This window comes from Bubalus bubalis, chromosome 1, assembly GCF_019923935.1.
Source record: "Bubalus bubalis isolate 160015118507 breed Murrah chromosome 1, NDDB_SH_1, whole genome shotgun sequence".
Classification (NCBI taxonomy): domain Eukaryota; kingdom Metazoa; phylum Chordata; class Mammalia; order Artiodactyla; family Bovidae; genus Bubalus; species Bubalus bubalis.
Window position 1 is genome coordinate 156,783,207 of NC_059157.1, and position 21,538 is coordinate 156,804,744.

Genomic DNA, 21,538 nt, shown 5'->3' on the forward strand with positions numbered 1-21,538 from the left:
GCGGGAGACCCCGGGTCAATCCCTGGGTTCGGGAAGATCTCCTGGAGAAGGCAATGGCACCCCACTCCAGTACTCTTGCCTGGAAAATCCCATGGACAGAGGAGCCTGGTAGGCTACAGTCCATGGGGTCGCAAAGAGGCGGACATGACTGAGCAACTTCACTTTCTCAAATCATCACATTGTACACTTCAAATATTTTACAATTTTGCTGATTATACCTCAATAAAGCTAAAAAAGTTAATTTTTAAAAAAATGTTTTGGGGAAAAAACCACCAATCTTGAATTCTGTGCCTTGAGAAATTATCCTCCAAAAGTTTAGGAAAAATATAAAAGTTTCAAACAAACAAAACCTGAGACCATCTGTTGCCAATAGGCTGCTCTGCAAGAAATGTTAAAAGAAGTTCTTTAGAGAGAAGGAAAATGATAAAGATCAGAAACTTGGATCCACATAAAAAAGAGCAGAGGAAGAATAAATGAAGGTAAAATTAAAACTTTCTTCTTCCTAATTGAGCTAATAGATAACTTCATTCAAAATAATAACAACAATGATATAATTATGCATGCTTATATAGAGATATATTATTCATGCTTACTTTTAAGTGAAATGATGACAGCAATGTACAAGGGATGTGAGGAAAAAAATCACGTTTATTTTGTTATGATAAGGTACACTACCTGTGAAATGGTACACTGTTATTTGAAAGTGAATTTGGGTTAGTTGTAAATGTATATTGTAAAATCATGGGCAACTTTTTCTTAGAAAATGTAAAAAAAGAGATATAACTGACATGCAAAGAAAGAGAAAATCAGACCATATAAAATAATTAAAACCACAAAAGGTAGAAAAAGACAAAAATAATATGAACAAAGAACAAGGACAATAAATAGAAAACAACAGATACGATGGATATTAATCCAACACTATCAACAATCCTTTTAAACTTCAATAGTCTAAATGTACCAATTAAAAGACAGAGATTGTCACAGTGGATCAAGAAAGAAAACATAATTTATATATATTGTCTATTGCCCACTTTAAATATAAAAACCCAGATCAAAAGTAAATGGACAGAGAAAGATATGTCACGATAACACTAATTAAAAGATAGCATGAGAGACCTTCCTGGTGGTCCAGTGGTTAAGAATCCACCTGCCAATGAAGAGGACACGGGTTCAATCCTTCATTTGGGAAGATTCCATATCCCAATGGGCAAATAAGCCTGTGCGCCACAACTAACGATCCCACACTCCAGAACCTGTGAGCTGCAACCACAGAGCCAAGTGTCCTAGAGCCCGTGTTCTCTGCAATGAGAAGCTCATACACCACAAGGAAGACCCAACACAGCCATGAATAAATAAATAAAAAGATAACACGAGTAGATACATCAATGTCAGAGCAGACTTCAGCCAAAAGTTATCAGGATTGATTTCTCATATAAATGCTTTCCTCTTTGCAATCATCCTGTGTTTTTTCAGTCTTCAACTTTTTTGAGGCTTTTAATGGCTAGGTTAAATGATGACTCTTGGTAAATGTCATATTGCACTTGAAAATATGTGAGTTATTTTCAACTGTCTTTTGATACTGATTTCTAACACAATTCCACAGTGGTAAGAGAACAGACTCTGTATGATTTCAATACCTTAAGACCACAAAATTTTTGCACCTTGTTTTATTCCCTGGATATGTTCCAGTGTTTCCTACTTTACGGTCTATGGGAACTTGGAATAGAATTTATATCTGTTGTGTGAAAACTGTATAAATCTTAATTATGCTGAATTGGTTCATGGTGCTTTTCAGGTCTACTATATCCTTCTACTTTTCTGTATATTCACTCTTAATTTTTGAGACTTTTGATACTGTAACTAAAATTTTTAATTTATCTACTTAAAAAATAGTTGTATGATAGAACTATATATAACTTCATTCTGTATTTTTCCAAGTCTCTTGTAAATGTGTTATCATACTTTCATAATTTAAAAAGAAAAAGAGAGAAAAAAGAAAATTTATCAGGGATAAAGAGGGGCATACATATAATGATAAAGGAATCCATTTCTAAAGAAGACATAATAATCCTTCATATATAAGCACCTAACAGGAACCCACTGGCACCCTACTCCAGTACTCTTGCCTGAAAAATCCCATGGACGGAGGAGCCTGGTAGGCTGCAGTCCATGGGGTCGCTAAGAGTCGGACACGACTGAGTGACTTCACTTTCACTTTTCACTTTCATGCATTGGAGAAGGAAATGGCAACCCACTCCAGTGTTCTTGCCTGGAGAATCCCAGGGATGGGGGAGCCTGGTGGGCTGCCGTCTATGGGGTCGCACAGAGTCGGACATGACTGAAGCGACTTAGCAGCAGCAGCAGCAGCAGCAGCAATAGGAAAGCATCAAAATATGTAAGGCAAAAACTGTTATAAGGAGAAATACATGAATCTACTACTGCAGTTAGGTACTTCAAAATCCCTCTGTCACAAATAAGAGTCAATTACTGTAATCCATCATATCAATAGGCTAAGGAAGAAAAATTATATGATCATATCAATAAATGCAGAAAGAGTATACGAAATATATCCAAACACTCAATCATGATAACTCTCAGGAGACTAGGAACAGAGAAGAACTTCAAGTTGACAAAGAGTATTTTCTGAAAACCTACAACTAACATCATACTTAACCATGAGAAACTCAAAACTTTCCCACTAAGATCAGGAACAAAGCAAGGATGTTCCCTCTATCCACTGCTTTTCAACATCATAACAGAAGTCCCAGTTAACGCAACAGGACAAGAAAAGGAAATAAAAGATATACAGATTGGGGGAAAAAGGAAATAAAACGGTCTTTGTTCACAGATGACATGAGTGTCTATGTATAAAATTTTTAAAAAGCAACCAAAAAAAATTCCTAGAACTAGTAATTCTAGGAGTACAACAGAGTTGCCAGATAGAAGATTAATACACAAAAGTTCATGGCTTTACCATATACCAGCAATGAACAAATGGAATTTAAATTATAAATACAATTAACATTAACACTCCCAAATGAAATATTTTGGTATAAATCTAACAAAATATGTCCAAGATGTATATGAGAACCCAATCACTCCTGAGCGCTTATACCTCTACCACTCTGCTCCTTACAGTCTCCTTTCCTGATTACCACAATAGATTTCTAGCTGATCTCTGCTCCTACATTTAACAGTCTCTTTACTCCTCTGTAGCCAGGGTAATCCTGAAATTAGGTCATGTCTCTCCTTTGTTCAAATCTTCACTCACTATAAGTAAAGCCAACATTCTCACAATGGCCTCAAAGGTCCTGGGATTCTGGCTCTCAACAGCCTCTCTACCTTATCTTCTACCACACCCCCCAACACTTACCCAGCTCTACCCATGTGGTTTCCTTGCTATTCCTTAAACAAAGTCCCATCCCAGGAATTCTGTACTGCTATGTACTCTTTCCCCAAATATCCAAAAGGGCCAAGCACCCACTTCCTCCATGTCTAGGATCATCTAATAGGAACACCATCTCTGAATATCCTATCTAAAAGAGTAACAGTCCAAATGACACATTCCATAACACTCCCCTCATCTTTTTATTTTTTCAATGCATTTGAACACTGTCAAGCACTGACTTTTTCTGTATTATCTGGTTACTGTCTGTCCCACCCCTCCCCCATCCCCAGCCTCACTAACTAGAACATTAAACAGAGGTATTATTCATTTTGTTCACTGGCACCTAGAACTGTGCCTGGGACATGTGGGTACTCAAATATTTGTTGAATGAATAAAAATATATAATCTCATCTACCACTGTTGATCTTGTATAAGAAATAGAAACCTGTCAAAAAGGAAACTATTCTTGATAATTCCTATGCTAATACAATAATCCATTAAGTAACTGCAGGTAGATTACTCAATTCAGTTTATCCATGACAAATTTTTTTTTTCCAACTTTTTAGGTGTAACATAAAAAACAACAACTTTATGATAACTCCACTTTTTCTCTTTTACAGATATCCAGGATTACTGGTGATTATTTACAATTATTCAAGTAAGCAAGTAAAAAAAATGACAAACTGCCAGAAAATCAACTCCTCTTCAAGAAAAACAGAACAAAAAATTGTTTAGAGCATTAACTAGCAAACTTCCTACAAAGGGCTGGATGTTAAAAACTAAGCTTGGTGGGACATATGCATACAGTCCCTTCATTTATCATAACCCTTAAATAATATAAAAAGCATTCTTAGTTCCTGAACATACAAAAAACAGTCTGTAGGCTGGATTTGACCCACAGGTTACCCTGGTTCAGAGCAATGCTCTGAATGCTTAGTCTGATGTTTTATAGACATCCAAGATACATGCCTATCTGTACCTAAAAGAGACATTTTTTAAAAGGGCAGTTATGAATACAGCATGCTAGAGAGGTAAATGGTTCTCAAAATTTTCCTGAGTTATAACATAACAGATATATTTATGTTTGAAAAGCATAGTAGAATAAACAATTTTAAAAGTATTTCAGAGCAAACTAGTGACTTCTAGATAATCCTTCTAATATTAAATATCCTTCATGAGTTAACAATTGACCTTATGACATTTACAGTATCTTTAAAAAAACTAAGAAACATCAAAAACAGTATCACATACAGAAACATGTTTATAAACTTTTCAGATAAACTTTTAAAAAGAAAATCTGCAGAAGTTTTAGAAGTTTTACCTGCTACAATGTTCCCAGAACGTGCCACAACCTTGAATCCATCAGCTACTTTGTCTACACTATCTCCATGGGTAAGTAAAACAATTTCTTCCTTCTGAAGACCCCTAAGTAAATAAAAAATAAAACAATATACAAATAGCTTTATTAGACACAATTAATGGAGTCTTTTGCTTTATTTTTTTCTAGCTTTACTGAGATATAATGACTTGTAACACTGTAAGTTTAAGGTGTACAATGTGATAATTTGATACACCTATATACTGTGAAATGATTACCACTAATTTAGTTAACACATCTACCACCTCACAGAATTACCATTCTTTGTGTGTGGTAAGGGCATTTAAGCTCTACTCTCTTAGCAACTTTCAAATATACAATACATTGTTGTTAACTGTAGTCATCACGCTTTACATTAGATTCCTAGAACTTAATTCATCTTATAAACTGGTAGTTTTTTGCTTTAAAAGTTACTAGCTTCTATGCGTAAATCAAGAAAACAGAGAAAGTAGGTAACAGCACAACACTGCTAGAATTTAAATTTACTCTATTCATTATAAAGCCAATAACAATAATAAATACCAGGAAAAGGCAATCCATAAAAACTGAAACTGAATATATAAAGCTGGTGGTATAACCACAAACACAGTTTCAAGAGGCTATCATGGTTTCAAAATTATATCTCTACTGGAATTAATCTTAAGAACAGAAGTAATTAATGGCATGGTTTAAAACAGATGTAACATTTATCAAACCAACTGTGCAGACTTTCTTTGGACCTTGATGTAAACGAATGAATTTTATAAAACACATTTGTTACATTATGAAAAAATTTGAACAAGGACTTTATTAAATAATATTAAGAAACAAAAATTAAGAATAGAGCAAGAAGATTAAGTGCATTAAAACCAAAAGGATGTTTTGGGGGGGTTGTTACTGTCATCACTGTTCTCTGTTATTTAGGATTAGCGTAGGCTGTAATTGAGTACCAGGATTTTAGAACTGGCAAGACAGAAAAACTTTAAATCTTAATCAGATCTTTAAAGTCTCTTGTAGTATCACATTCCACCAGCAAGATTCCTGAAGTAGTTCTCAAGAATTTGTTAGAGATACAGATGAATGTAAGCAACACCTCTCCATTATAAAGTAGAACAAGAAATGGATTTCAAAAACGTATTTTGGCAATGAGTAGCTTCAGTTCATAAAATTATTTTGAGCAACTGTTGCTTTTTTATTAATATCGCTTTGAAAATGAGAATCTCTGAATACTGATATTCTTGCTCTTTCTAATATTAAAGAAAACCCAGCCACAGCCAGTTTTGTGTCAAAACTGGGATTGCTCCATTTTAGACAAAAGGTCTTAACTTGGATTTTAAAACTGATTTGTCCAATTTGGAGAACACTATCCATTAAGAATTAATTTAGGTACAACTCTATGGAGGATGTAAGAATATATGTTAATAAAACAAATCTATAATTAGCACAGTTACAAGAAATGATAATAAACTACATATGCACATTAACTGACACCAGCCTACATTTCATAGATTTAATGCAGTTAGGGAGAAACGTGATTTTTAGAGAAAAATGAACTGTCCGCCTAAGTGGGTTATACCCAAAACATGGGAAAACCCAAAGAAAGAAAGAAAGTGACTAAAATTTAAGTTTTCTGGTCTTTCAGGAAGCTGAATGAAAACTCACCTGGTTTTTTGTAAAGCAGAAGATAAATGATTCTAGAAAGCTAATGAACAGCTCATTCACCAATCTTTAAATACATTAGAGCTAATACACCTAAACTATTATCTATGCTATGCTATGCTAAGTCACTTCAGTCCTGTCCGATTCTGTGTGACCCCATAGACGGCAGCCACCAGGCTCCCCCGTCCCTGGGATTCTCCAGGCAAGAACACTGGAGTGGGTTGCCATTTCCTTCTCCAATGCATGAAAGTGAAAAGTGAAAGCAAAGTCGCTCAGTCGTGTCCGACTCTTAGCGACCCCATGGACTGCAGCCTACCAGGCTCCTCCATCCATGGGATTTTCCAGGCAAAAATACTGGAGTGGGGTGCCATTGCCTTACCAACCAGCAATAAAATCAATTAATACATTCACTATATTAAAAAGACAGTACAGAAGATACAGTTACGCTCAGTAAAAAAGTGCAATACATATTTAGTAATGAGGCCAGCAAATGGGTAGCTAGTTAAGCACCCAGAGAAAGAACATGGTAGAAGAAGATGTGTACAAACGCAGGCAGTTTAAAGCATTATCTGTCACATCTGTCATACTAATATTTAGAATCATGCTCTGCTAAAAAGTGAAAAGGGAAAACTACAAATGTTGGCATCGCCATCTGCAATCCCAAATAGGGGTTTAAGACTGCACAACTGCTTTTCAATTCTGTCATTAAGTGCTTTTCTTATTCCTAATTAGCATCACCACCATCCTCTTCTGTCTTGACACTCAATTGGAAAACAAATACGACAATACCTCTGGCCAATGCCGTGGCCTTAATTTTGTCTAAGAATTACAGAATCTCCAATTCTGAAGAATAACATTCCCAGCTTTAAGTTACTCCTCTAACATTCTTATTGATATAAAAATATTTACCATACCTGAATAAGGAGCATGTGTTATCCACACTAATACTGAAGACTCCATCTTCTCTAACACTTTTTTTGTGCACAGTACCTCCAAATACCTTATTCATCATCTATTTCAGGAGAAAATAAATTGAGGTTAATATAATTCAAAAGAAAATTACCCAATTTCTTATACTAAAAATTTTTATTTCTTGTTCTTAGGATCGCTGTTATGTTTGTGCCTTCAAAATAAAGGAAGTTTGCTAACTGTAAATTACTTGTTATTATTATATATAATTATCTAGTTCTTAAAAGGAATAGTTGCAAAACTAGATTAGGAATTTGATCTAATGTTAATTTTTATTAAACACTGGCAAATTTTCCATTTAACATACTTTAATTCCTCTGTTAAAAATAAGGATTTCTTTATAAAAGATAAGTCTTTAATATCTGAGTTTAATTTTTAAAGCATTTTAAAACACTCTTTGAACTCAGAAAGTACCTAGTTGGTATTAAAACTAGCAGCTATAAATTCCTCCAAACTGTTTAATCTTTGGCCCCAAAGGAACAGTCAGTCTGAAAGTCTACAGAAGGCTGTGCTGTGGAGATGGGATAAGCAATATAATCTGGTCTTTAAATTAATTTGTTCAAATCCCATCCACCTATAGACTTTTAAGTAGTCTCTCCAGTCTGACCCTTCTGTGTCAATCTTCTTCATCATTTACATATGCCTAAACTCTTCCAACACAAAACAGATACACATAGGATTTTTAGGAACATTAAATCTGCATTGATAAAATCAATACAACCTATCTTCATATGTCTGCTCCACAACAGGTGTCGTAAGATATCTGCCACAATGATACACGATGTAGGTGTACCCAGCACCCAACAGAAAAACAGGCAGAGGGCTAAACATGTGTTCATTCTTGTAATGCACAATGGCATATTCTTCAAATATGCATCAGCAAATGCTGCCCTCTACATTCTCCTGTTAGACATTCACTAAAAAACTTCCTGCAATAAACGTCTGCATGAAGTCCAGCAATTAAATAAAAAACAAAAAAAACACCTTCTAACCCGTTTAACCCAGTACTTCCCAAACTAAAGACTCATACGTCAAACACTTTCTGCAGCATCTTAACAAACATAGTTGAAGAAACACTGCTGCAGTCTAATCAGTCCCCTTGCCTCTAATAGTGCCCATCTTCCAGAGATCTATGAATGTCAGCTACTAAAATATAAATATGATTGTGTTAGTCCATGATTAAATTCTTAATGGCTATCATCTATATTTGGGTTAGCAAATTTTTCCTGTAAAGGACCAGAGAATAAGTATTTTAGTTTTTGTAGGCCCTATTGTTTCTGAAGCAACTATTCAATTCTTGTCGTTGAAGCACAGAAGCAACCACAGATATTTAAAGGAATGGATATGATGGTGTTCCAATAAACTTTATTTATGGACACTGAAATTTGAATTTCATTTCATTTTCACATGTGACAGTATACAATTCTTTTTTAAAAATGTTTTTAAACTCCAACCATAAAAATCACTTTAAAATCATAAAAACCATTCTTAGCTTGCTGGTCATACAAAAATCAGGCAGTGGCCAGCTTTGGCAGCAGGCTGTAATTTGCTGACCCCCTGTCTACAGGATAAAGTCCAAGTCCCTTATACTGAACAAAGACTTTTCAATGCACTGCCTCCATCTAACTCCACTTCTCATATTTCCCATTATTCTCTACTCAAGCCATTCAAGCCAGTGTGATTAGCAATGTGGAATTAGCATATTCTCTCCCCACCATGTCTTCAGGTCTGGTCACAGTACCAGTGGCCTAGCTAAGTATGTGGCCCAGAGCAGTCATTCAATTTGCTGAATGAAAAGTGAATGTTTTCTTCTATGTACCAAATGAACCTTGTGTGCCTCTGCCTCCTCTAAATTTCCAGTTCTTAATCAGAAGACAGCTGAATGATCAAGCTGACCAAAGCTGCTGGAACACAACACAGTTTAAAACTCCACAAAGTCTAAATTAAAGGTTTTTATAAAGCCAAAGGCTTGCAGCAAAATTTAGAGCTATCTCACCTGTTCAGAAGGCTTTCATGTTTATTCTTGACTCCTGACTTATGTATGCATGTATGCTAGGTAAAAGTGAAAATACAAGGAACTGAAGGATCAGCTAAGTGTCTGTGTGTGGCAGAGGGGGGAGGGAATAACTTTATGTAAAGCAGAACACTCTACTTGGTTAAAATTTTGTTTTAATATTCTATTTTGACTTAAGGAAATGACTTCTGCTTTGGATTCGTGATAATCTTGAGGTCCTAAATGCCTCAAACAACAACAAAAGCCCTGTAGGTCTAGCAGGTTTACCACTGCAATTGGGTCAGCTCCCATTTTATCTGTCTTGTATGTCAAGATTTCAAAATAAATCTTAGATTTGGGAGGGGGAAATGAAAGGAAATTCTCCCAACAAAAAATTTAACAAAATCTGTGTGACAGTATATAAAGGAACCAAATGCTTGTAATACAGATGTTTCTTTAAAAAAATGAAACTATAGTGAAGAGGGAAGTCAGAATCTAGAAGGTATATGCAATATATATATTTGGCAAAAGTTTAGCATCTAGCATATATAAAAACAATTTTAAAATTCAACAAAAAATGTGCAAAAATCATGACTAATCTTTTACAGCAAACCAGACACTAATGACTAATGGCAAATAAATTCATGAGTCTTAAAATAAGGAAAATGACCATTAAGACTACAACATGTCATTTAACACCTCTTCAGCTAGGCAAATTAAAAAAATCTAACCTTGTCAAGGCCTGCAGGGATATAGAGCAAAAGGAATTTTTACATACTGCTGTGGGAAGGTATATTGGGGGAAAATAGCTCTTAGTGAAGTTGAGACTCAGCATTTCAATTAATGGTTAGCTTAGAGAAAATTTTGTGTATGTACAATACCAAAGTCCAAAAATATTTATGGCAGCGTCTGTAACTGCAAAAACTTGGAAAAAGACCAGCAACGCTAACAGTCGAATATATCACAATTTGAGATACACTTGAATGTATCACTACATTCAAACAATAATTTCAGTAGTGAAAATAACTTAAAATTAGTGACTTTCAAAACCAAAAATGGAGCTACACGAAGCATGAATTCACTTACATGAAGATCAACAGACAAAACTAGATAATATATTATCTAGAAATACAATGTGTAAAAATCTATAAAAAAAAAAAGGGAATGAATAACAATTCAATAAAAGTGTTACTTACCTCTTGCTGGAAGATAGAACAATGTGGATTGGAAAAAAGTACAAAGAGAGTTTCAAAAGTTCTACTAATATTCTATTTCTTACGCTGAGTGACAGATAAACCATAATAGAAATAAACAATGTAAGGAGCAGGACAGACTTTTTTCTTCCACAGCAAAGAATTACCAGGAAGCAATCAGTAAGACTCAAGAGTTAATGGGAAAAGACAGTACATAAGATTTCAGGCTGCCATGGAGGGGGCAAAGGTATACACTAGAGGGAGGCCTTTGGTGCTAACATTACCCAATCAAGAGTCTCTAGGAAGTGTTAGTCCTTTACAAACTGCACGTTAGCTATGAGGCATTATTTATATCAGCATTTTATAGAAAGATAATTTCTGCCCAAAGGAACAAGATCATTCTATTCCATTATCCTCCTATGAAAGCAGTAGGCAATTTTTTATGCATTTAACATAAACAGACCTGGCTCTGGCTACCATAAGATCCATCCTGAATGACAGAAAATGTGGCCTTACAATTACAAGGGGGTACTGGCAAAATGGACAAGTAGCCACTATCATTTTATATTAAAGGAGCATACTTCACACCTATTTCACTCTAAGTGGGTCCTAAAAAAATATCCTGCAAGACTCTTCTTTATGTTATCATGGAAAATCATAACAATTAGAAAGAAACAAAATCAACTAAAGCTGTTTTGCAGACCAGCAATTTCTAATATTCTGCCCTGTATTAAGAATAACACTGATTTATATTTCCTTCCTTTACTGAAAGATAGCTAGGAGAAAATATATTGGTCTGTTCACTTTCTAACTTTTGAACAGATTCCCTCTGAGCATTATTCATATCAGTACACAGGTTTCAACCAGACTGTTTAAAAAAAGATAATGCACTGTTTTGCTCACTTGCTAAAACGAGGAGGATACAAAAATGGCATCAGCAGCAGCTCCTCACGGCAGAATGAGCTTCACAAAATGGCTGCCACAAGCGTCCACGTCCCTAGGGTGCGCTCCAGTCACCTCCTGCCTCTGCAGGAGACTCTCTCTAAGATCAGCTGGTGAGTCTGACCCAGCCTCCTTCCAAATTACTGCATCTGCCCTGGGTCTTGGAGCATGTAAGCTTTTGTGGGTGCCCTTTAAGAAAGGAATCGCTATTTCCCACAACCCTTTGTCTCTCCCAAAAGTAAGTCTCACTGGCCTTCAAAGCCAAATGTTCTGGGGGCTCATTTTCCTGGCATAGGATCCCTGTGCCCAAGAGAGAAGGTGAGCTCACGGTTTTCCTATTCCACTATCTTGGCCACTACCCTACATATACCTAATTTACATTACAGTGAAGACACTTGGCAGACACCACCTTAACCAAATAATCTAAAGGAAAACCACCTATCACAGTATTAATTGACATATGGCAACCCACTCCAGTGTTCTTGCCTGGAGAATTCCAGGGACAGGGGAGCCTGGTGGCCTGCCGTCTATGGGGTCGCACAGAGTTGGACACGACTGAAGCGACTTAACAGCAGCAGCAGCCTTCTAATGAGATGCTGAGAAGAGCACAGCATTTGCTGTTGTTTAGTTTTGCAAAGTCATATATGACTCTTTTGCAACCCCAGGGACTGCAGCATGCCAGGCTCCTCTGTCCATGGAATTTCCCAGGCAAGAATACTGGAGTGGGTTGCCACTTCCTTCTCCAGGGTATCTTCCCAGCCCAGGGATCGAACCCATGCTTCCTGAATTGCAGGGGATTCTTTCCCACTGAGCCACCAGAAACACAAGCTCAACATTACTCCTGTGCTATTCCTGCCGAAAACATATAACCTGAATCTAACAAAGAGGAAACATCAAACAAACCAAAACTGAAGACTATTCTACAAGGTAACTGGAATGTACTTTTTTTTTTTTTTAATTGGCAAGGTCATGAAAGAGCAGGAAAGATTGAGAAATGATTCCAAACTAAAGGAATGTAAAGAGACATGACAACTAAATACAACAACACATGGTCTAGATTGAATTCATGACTTTTAAGAGACATTAATGAGCCTGTGAAATGTTAACACAGTCTGTGGATCAGATGTGAACACCAAGTCAATGTTAACTTGCTGATTTTGATAACCATACTGTGGTTATGTAAGGCAGAATTCTAGTACTTAGGATACAACAAGTAACAGAACACCATGTTTGCAAATTACTCTCAAAATGGTTAAAAATGTTATAATTAGGGAATTGAGTAAATGTAAAAGGAGCTCTCTCTGAACTACTACTTCAACTTTCATGTATATTTAAATGCCTACCTTTTTTTTTTATAATGGACAGGGTTTTGTTGTAAGCAGTAATATATATAGTTGCTCCTTTGAAAATCCCCACTCAAATCAGTTTTACCATACTAGTGTGGCAATTCATAAACAGTTTTAATAGGAACAAATTCTCTCATACAACTAAATATCCTAAATGCTCTAAAGACAGAAAACACTAAAACAGTAGGAGTCACAAGCAGAACAAATTAACTTTTAAGGCAAATTCACAGATGTATGTACCTGCATGCCATAGCAAATTCCAAGAACAGGCTTGCCAATAGTGAATATTGCTGGATCAAACCAGGGAGCATCTTCTGCGTACACAGAATTAGGCCCTCCAGAGATGATAATAGCACTGTGGATTTAAAGAAGACAGTAATGAAGAATCTTTGTTAATTTTTATACAGGGTCTATGCCCTCTCTTGCTTGTACCACTGAGGGAAACTCAATACAGACTCAGATTTTGTTGTTTTCAGTATGCCACAGCAGATCCAGATTTTATCACAGCTAATTAATAGTCTCCTACACAGCTTAATTTTTTTTTTTCTTTTGGACTGTGTGACATGTGGGATCTTAGTTCCCCAATCAGAGATCAAATCCATGCTCCATACCACCTGCAGTGGAAGTCTCAAGCACTGGACTGACAGGGAATCCCCTACACAGCTTATTTTTACTCTGTTTTATTGCAATATGGGAAAGCTGACCAATTCAACAGTCACTTGTTTATAAGCACAAACTTCCCAACATATAAAACCAATGTCTCAATCTATGAAGGTAAGCCTGAATTTGTTTTGTTTTCCTCCTCAGTGGAGGAAGTAAATGAGAATTCTCGAGGCAGAAGGTGAAAATACACGTCTTCTGAGAGGTTAAGGAGTAAAGCAGTTACACAGCAGGACAAGTGAAAGTATTATGAAGGCCCTGGCTTATGCAGAGCAAAATACAATGAAGAATATCAGACAATGTGAACAATGACCTAATTTTGCCTGTTTACAACCTGTCCAGTATTCCCAACAATTCTACCTGAGACCCAGAAGTAGGAGCCAACATGACCTGCCTCATATGCCCTGCTCTCAGAACCCAAGTCAGTATTCTATAAATTAGAATTTATAGAGCATTCTATGGGTTAACTTGGGAACAGACTATTTGTATAAAGAAAGCTGAAAAATGAGGGGGGATTCTGACACAGGTAACCTTGGTCCTCCCCATTCAATCAAAAAATTTTGGAACACTGTAATATCATGATTTTTACATAAAACTATAGATTTCTATATTTTCTTTAGGAAAAAAATCTGCTAACATTGGACTTTCATTCTCATGGCTACAAATAACTGGAATCACAGAAAGATTTGCACCTTCCGATTACTTAGGCTCCCCAGTTTGTCACACACGCCCACTTAGACAATACAGGCATGTTGTTGCTTAGTCACTAAGTCATGTCGGACTCTTTTGGGGCCTGGCCCATGGACTGTAGCCAGCCAGGTTCCTCTGTCTACGGGATTTCCCAGCCAAGAATACTGGAATGGGTTGCCATTTCCTTCTCCAGAGGATCTTCCCAACCCAGGGATCAAATCCAAGTATCCTGCATTGGCAGGTGGATTCTTTACCACTCAGTCACTTGGGAAGTCCTTATTTCTAAAGGAAAACACATTCCAAGATGTAACCAAAATCTACTTAAAAACAAATCTGGATTACAATCCACTGTATAATCAGTGGCTGCCTGCCATATAAAAACATAAACTAAAATGACAGACTTGTAATACATCCAATAAAATAATATAAATCATGAAAATTACTCAATTCTTAAAAAAATATATAATAATCTGAGTGAGGACAAAAGCCCTACTCTCTGAACTTTATATTGGTAACATGAATCTTGGTATACATTATATTCGTTAGCTTATCTCTTCTTGCAAACAGACTGAAGACAATCTACTTATTCAAGATGATAAATGGGACATCTCTTTAAGGTAACAATTTTAAAGAGGAATGGGGCTAGCCCTAAGGGTAGATATGTAACCTAGCTCCTTAAAAATGCAGAAACTAAAACTCTGTAAAATATATTCAATAACCAAGATCTCTAGAATTTCAGTATGTTATATTTAGTTTTATAAATGATAACCACCATGGGACTGCCCAGCATCCCTCATTAATCTGCTATAAGATTCTTAATACTATTAAAAAGAAAAAGCAATGGACTTAGTCAAGGATAAAACTCAAGCAGCATTTAAGCCAATTATGAAAATTCTTATCTCAATAAGCTTGAGAAGAGTTAATCACTCTTTCTGAGTTTTCTATTTCTACCCTGCTATTATTTTGAAATAACTTGCAATTACAAGGCCCAGTAAGTCTCAAGGCATTCCAGATACCACCTTATGTATCAAGCAGATCAAGCTCTAAAAACAGGTAGGTTAAGATGTCTTTCAAGTCATAAACCTAAAATTTGTTCTAGAAAAAGGATGATCAAATGGCTATCTCAGCAGAAAGGATCATGGTAACGAAAGCAACAGTGCTATAGTTCCCGTTCTCCTACAGAGAGAAGCAGCTGTTGGTGTAAGCAGGACCTAGAAATTGTTTATGATCAGGTAATCAGATGACAAGAAAATCAGACTTCTATTGTCAATATTGGTTACCCTATTCCACAACATTTGGTTTCAGTTAGTTTGCTGGGAATTTTTGTCTGTTTGCTTTGGATTTGGGGAATGATGGAGCTTGGATTTGACAGAGAGCCATTCAGATTCCTTACAGTTTTAATTCCCTTAAAATTGGTTCTCACTGGCAAATCAAGACAGTTGAATAAGATAAACTCAAAGCGTTCCTTCTTACTATAAAATTATCTGCATCCTACAACTAAAACAGAGTTAAATTTTTTCTGATTCACAATTCACTCCATTTCAAAAATAAGAAACAAAGGATAATGTATACACATTTATAAAGTTTCTGAAAGGTAACCATTTGTCTGAAGGAAAAACATTATATGCTTTTAAGAAAAATTAAACATACTGTATTTTGGAAGAAATACAGCACCAAATCTTGAGAGCTAATTAAGGTGCTTGCTTCTGAATAACACTCAATAAAAAAATAAACATTAATTCCAAGAGAAAAGATACAGCATTAACCAAAAATAGCTGTTAAAGGACAAAGTTACATATAAATTGAATGTCATTTTGATAGTTTTAATAGTACAAGTTATAGAATTAGCCCTTAAATTAGAAGTCTTCATAATTTAGAAACTAGTCTCCTGGGATAGGAAGCAAAAGAGATGCACTGTACACAGCATTCTCTAATTTAGGTACTCTAACCATTATATATATCCCTTTGATGAAGTAATCTGGGATGAATGAATGACCGTAACAGCCAAATCTAAGTCTGATGCAGAAATCCTATACAACAGCAGTCCCCAACCTTTCTGGCACCAGGGAGTGGTTTCATGAAAGACAAGTTTTCCATGGGTGGGTGGTGTCAGGATGATTCTCGTATATTACATTTGGTGCACACTTTATTCTACTCTAATACCACCACTGATCTGACAGGTGCCGGACCTTGGCCCAGAGGTTGGGGACCCCTGCTATAAAACATAAAATATTCAAATGATAAATTCTTAAACTGTGCAAATACAATTAACATAATCTTTTCCTTTAATTTTAATTTCTTTTAATGTCAAGAGCCATGGAAAATGTCTTGTATTAAAACCAATCCATTTTATTTTCATTAAAAAATTCAGTGTCCAAGCAAATTAATAATAAAATATCCTGCAATCTAATCTCACCGGAATCCTTGCTCTTTTATGGCAAATGCTGGTGTTTCCAAAGGGAAGATTTCAGACTGCACAAACAGTTCCCTCACTCTTCGGTCTATGACTTTTCCATACTGAGCACCCGCATCCAGAATGACAACGGCTCCTTCATTGTGGTGGCGGCCATCCTTGAGGTCCCCTCCGGCATTTTCCAGCTGCAAATATTAACACAAACATCTTCCTAATTATGAAAATCAGATGTACTTTTAAGAATTATGGTCACTGTCAGCTCCAAAAACACGTAGAAACACAAACTGTTAACTTAGGATTTTGGATTGCTAATTCAAAAAACACTTCTTTAAAGGAAAGACTTTTATACATATTCACACACAGGTATAAACAAAAGCTACCATCTACTGACTACATGGAAATAGAAGAAAACAACAGAATGGGAAAGACTAGAGATCTCTTCAAGAAAATGAGAGATACCAAGGGAACATTTCATGCAAAGATGGGCTCGATAAAGGACAGAAATGGTAGGGACCTAACAGAAGCAGAAGATATTAAGAAGAGGTGGCAAGAATACACAGAAGAACTGTACAAAAAAGATCTTCACGACCCAGATAATCACGATGGTGTGATCACTGACCTAGAGCCAGACATCCTGGAATGTGAAGTCAAGTGGGCCTTAGAAAGCATCACTATGAACAAAGCTAGTGGAGGTGATGGAATTCCAGTTGAGCTATTCCAAATCCTGAAAGATGATGCTGTGAAAGTGCTGCACTCAATATGCCAGCAAATTTGGAAAACTCAGCAGTGGCCACAGGACTCGAAAAGGTCAGTTTGCATTCCAATCCCAAAGAAAGGCAATGCCAAAGAATGCTCAAACTACTGCACAATTGCACTCATCTCACACACTAGTAAAGTAATGCTCAAAATTCTCCAAGCCAGGCTTTAGCAACACTTGAGCCGTGAACTTCCAGATATTCAAGCTGGTTTTAGAAAAGGCAGAGGAACCGGAGATCAAATTGCCAACATCCGCTGGATCATGGAAAAAGCAACAGAGTTCCAGAAAAACATCTATTTCTGCTTTATTGACTATGCCAAAGCCTTTGACTGTATGGATCCCAATAAACAGTGGAAAATTCTGAAAGAGATGGGAATACCAGACCACCTGACCTGCCTCTTGAGAAACCTGTATGCAGGTCAGGAAGCAACAGTTAGAACTGGACATGGAACAACAGACTGGTTCCAAATAGGAAAAGGAGTACGTCAAGGCTGTATATTGTCACCCTGCTTATTTAACTTCTATGCAGAGTACATCATGAGAAACACTGGACTGGAAGAAGCACAAGTTGGAATCAAGATTGCTGGGAGAAACATCAATAATCTCAGATATGCAGATGACACCACCCTTATGGCAGAAAGTGAAGAGGAACTCAAAAGCCTCTTGATGAAAGTGAAAGAGGAGAGTGAAAAAGTTGGCTTAAAGTTCAACATTCAGAAAACGAAGATCTGATTCTTCGTTTGATCCCAAAATGGCATCTGGTCCCATCACTTCATGGGAAATAGATGGGGAAACAGTGGAAACAGTGTCAGACTTTATTTTTTTGGGCTCAGAAATCACTGCAGATGGTGACTGCAGCCATGAAATTAAAAGACACTTACTCCTTGGAAGGAAAGTTATGACCAACCTAGATAGCATATTCAAAAGCAGAGACATTACTTTGCCAACAAAGGTCCATCTAGTCAAGGCTATGGTTTTTCCAGTGATCATTTATGGATGTGAGAGTTGGACTGTGAAGAAAGCTGAGCACCAAAGAATTGATGCTTTTGAACTGTGGTGTTGGAGAAGACTCTTGAGAGTCCCTTGGACTGCAAGGAGATCCAACCAGTCCATCCTAAAGGAGATCAGTCCTGGGTGTTCATTGGAAGGACCGATGCTAAAGTTGAAACTCCAGTACTTTGGCCACCTCGTGCGAAGAGTTTACTCATTGGAAAAGACCCTGATGCTGGGAGGGATTGGGGGCAGGAGGAGAAGGGGACGACAGAGGATGAGATGGCTGGATGGCATCACCAACTCGATGGACGTGAGTTTGAGTGAACTCTGGGAGTTGGCGATGGACAGGGAGGTCTGGCGTGTTGCGATTCATAGGGTCGCAAAGAGTCGGCCACGACTGAGTGACTGAACTGACTGACTACATGATACAGTCACTTCATGTTTATTGCATCTTACACACATTATATAGTACTAAGGTTAGCATACAGTCCAGCTGTGCCAAAACACTGCACAGGTCTATGCTAGTCTGTTACACTGGCATTATTACTAACAGTGCCTCTGTCAAGTCTCAAACGTGTCCCAGTCTGGGTGGTGAATTATACGGTCACCCTAATTGTCACAGCATTCCTATGAGGGACATACTGAGGAGAACCGAAAGCTTCCTGCCCGAGTATATAAGCATACCCAAACTCACTTTATTAGGTTTTTTTGATATTACCTGAGGAAAAGTACACATATACATGTGTCTGACCAACAATACTAAATTTTTTAATGTGTTTTAATATTATCTCAGACTCCCCTGTAGCTCAAACGGTAAAGAATCTGCCTGCAGTACAGGAGAGCCAGGTTCGATCCCTGAGTTGGGAAGATCCTCTGGTGAAGGAAATGGCAATCCGCTCCAGCATTCTTGCCTGGACAATCCCATGGATAGAGAAGCCTAGCAGGCTACCGTCCGTGGGGTTGCAAAGAGTCGGACACAACTGAGTGACTAACACACACAATCTCATCTCTGACAAGTATACACAGAGAACACTTTTCTGGAGAACAATTTGGCAAAAAAAAAAATTTAACTCTATGTGCTGAAATAGTTATCTGGAGTGTACTAAAATATTCGCCTGGAACTGACTTCAAAATAATAGTGTAGGTGGGTATGGACGAAATAAGACTGCCTGGGAACGAAATCACTAAAGTTGGGTGATACATGTACTGTCCTCACTTTAGTCTCTGTTCTGTTTTCACACATTTTTACATAAGAAAAAGCTTTAAAATGTGTATGTATCTTGAAAATCCACTTGGAAGCATAAAGAATATGAAAAACATTTACAACATTTTGGGTAAAAATGCAAGAGTATATGAATATATATGAAGAAGAAATGTATAAACAGATATACACCTAAATACTAATACAGGCAATAGAGAAACGGAGCTACAGTAGGTGATTTAAAATTTTTCTTCATGCTCTTCAGTATGTTCATATACATGTCATAGTTTTTCCCCCTCCAGTTGTAAAATCTGCACAGTAAAAAATACTTAAGCCCAGCCCTGGAGGCATGTTTTTTAATCCTTTCATCCCTTATCCCTCTCCATTTATGTGAACAAATAAATGGAGGCCTCACAACACCACTAACTCTTCACAGCAGTAATGAAAAAAAAGCAACAATCACAGCCATCTACAGAGGAAGATCTGTGAGAGGGACCCAACCACAGGCCAGAAGGAATTCCTCAGATCGTGAAATGAAGGTTGTAATCGTAACACTGAGCAGTGTAGAATAATCAGATCACAGAAAACAGATGTTTATAGAATATATTAATGCAACAAATGCTAAAACTTTCTCCTTTCAAATCTTTACCCTTAGTATACATACAGAGATACACACACACATTCCCCTGTTAAGGAATTTATCGAAAAAAATATTTTTAATCTTTTTTTTAATAAAGTATTTTTGAAAGACTATCATGTTACTGTGTAAGTGTCTCGGATTAGTTCCATTATCATCTTCACAATTGTCACCAAATCCAAGTACAACCTGGTATTTCGTATTAAAGACAGAGTTCTCACTTTGCATGATTCTGTTGTGTAAGAATTTCATTCCATGTTTTACACCAGGGTTTAGTTAACTAAAGGCTTCCCTGGTGGCTCAGATAGTAAAGAATCTGCCTGCAATGTGGGAGACCTGGGTATGATCTCTGGGTTGGGAAGATCCCCTGCAGGAGGGCATGGCAAGCCACTCCAGTATTCTTCCCTTAAGAATTCCATGGACAGAGAACCCTGGCGGGCTACACACAGTCCATGGGTTGCAAAGAGTCAGATACGACTAAACAACTAACACTTACACTTTTTCACACTTTTAGTTAACTAAAAACAGTCCCCAACACCATGGCTCCAATTTCTGCTAACATATTAACTATTACATAAAGTACAAACTTTGCTCCTCAGTCCACAAATTGTCATGTAAATAGCAGATAAACATCATAATCAGTGGCCAATCATGTCCTTCTTTCAAAGTGTATTGGCAACTAGTCACTGCACAACAAACAGCTGAGGGTACAACTGTGTCATCTCCTTGTTGCCCAGTGACAAATCCACATGCCGTTTTACACATATTCAAAGGGCAGTCTAACCAATAAAGGATGAAAGTACAGCAAAGAAATGAAAAGTGATATGCTGGAAGTGAATTTCAAGTCCAAAGTAAATGGAGTTATAGAAGAGGTAGCTGGTGGTGGCAAGGATGACACCGCTGCAGAGGAATTTAGTGAAGGCGAAATGATCAACGAGGAAAGTGGTTGTAATAAAAAGAATGACAATGTCCCAGAGGAAGGGATTCCAAGAAAATACTTCAAATACTTGAAAATACAACAAACTCTTGGAGATATTTCATGACATTCAAGTGCAAAGGATAAAATGTTAAAAGCCATCAAAGCATACAAAAACTGTGAAGGGACGCACTGTGAACAAAACTTATCAAGAGTAGTTTAAAAATAAAACACAATTCTCAATGTTTCCAATGTTTTAAGTTACACTAAATGTTAGTTTCACTACTTCTTTATATTATACATCTCTATTCTTTATAGTAATAACAGGAAGTTTATATTCCAACAAAACTTTTTAAACCATAAGGAAACCATCACAATTTTCCCATTGATTACAAGATTGCTTTGCATGGTTTCACCTGGT

At 36.8% G+C, this 21,538-nt stretch overlaps 1 protein-coding gene across 1 annotated transcript in view; it reads right to left on the reverse strand.

Annotated features, from left to right (window-relative positions):
* GMPS (guanine monophosphate synthase) overlaps positions 1 to 21,538 on the reverse strand; it is a 68,884-nt gene that overhangs the window by 26,421 nt on the left and 20,925 nt on the right. Inside the window, exons 2-5 of the mRNA XM_006077366.4 lie at positions 16,617 to 16,798; positions 13,091 to 13,205; positions 7,322 to 7,419; positions 4,713 to 4,816 (exon numbers count right to left, since the gene is read on the reverse strand). Of these exons, the coding sequence (XP_006077428.1) occupies positions 4,713 to 4,816; positions 7,322 to 7,419; positions 13,091 to 13,205; positions 16,617 to 16,798 (499 nt within the window). The remainder of the gene's footprint in view (positions 1 to 4,712; positions 4,817 to 7,321; positions 7,420 to 13,090; positions 13,206 to 16,616; positions 16,799 to 21,538) is intronic.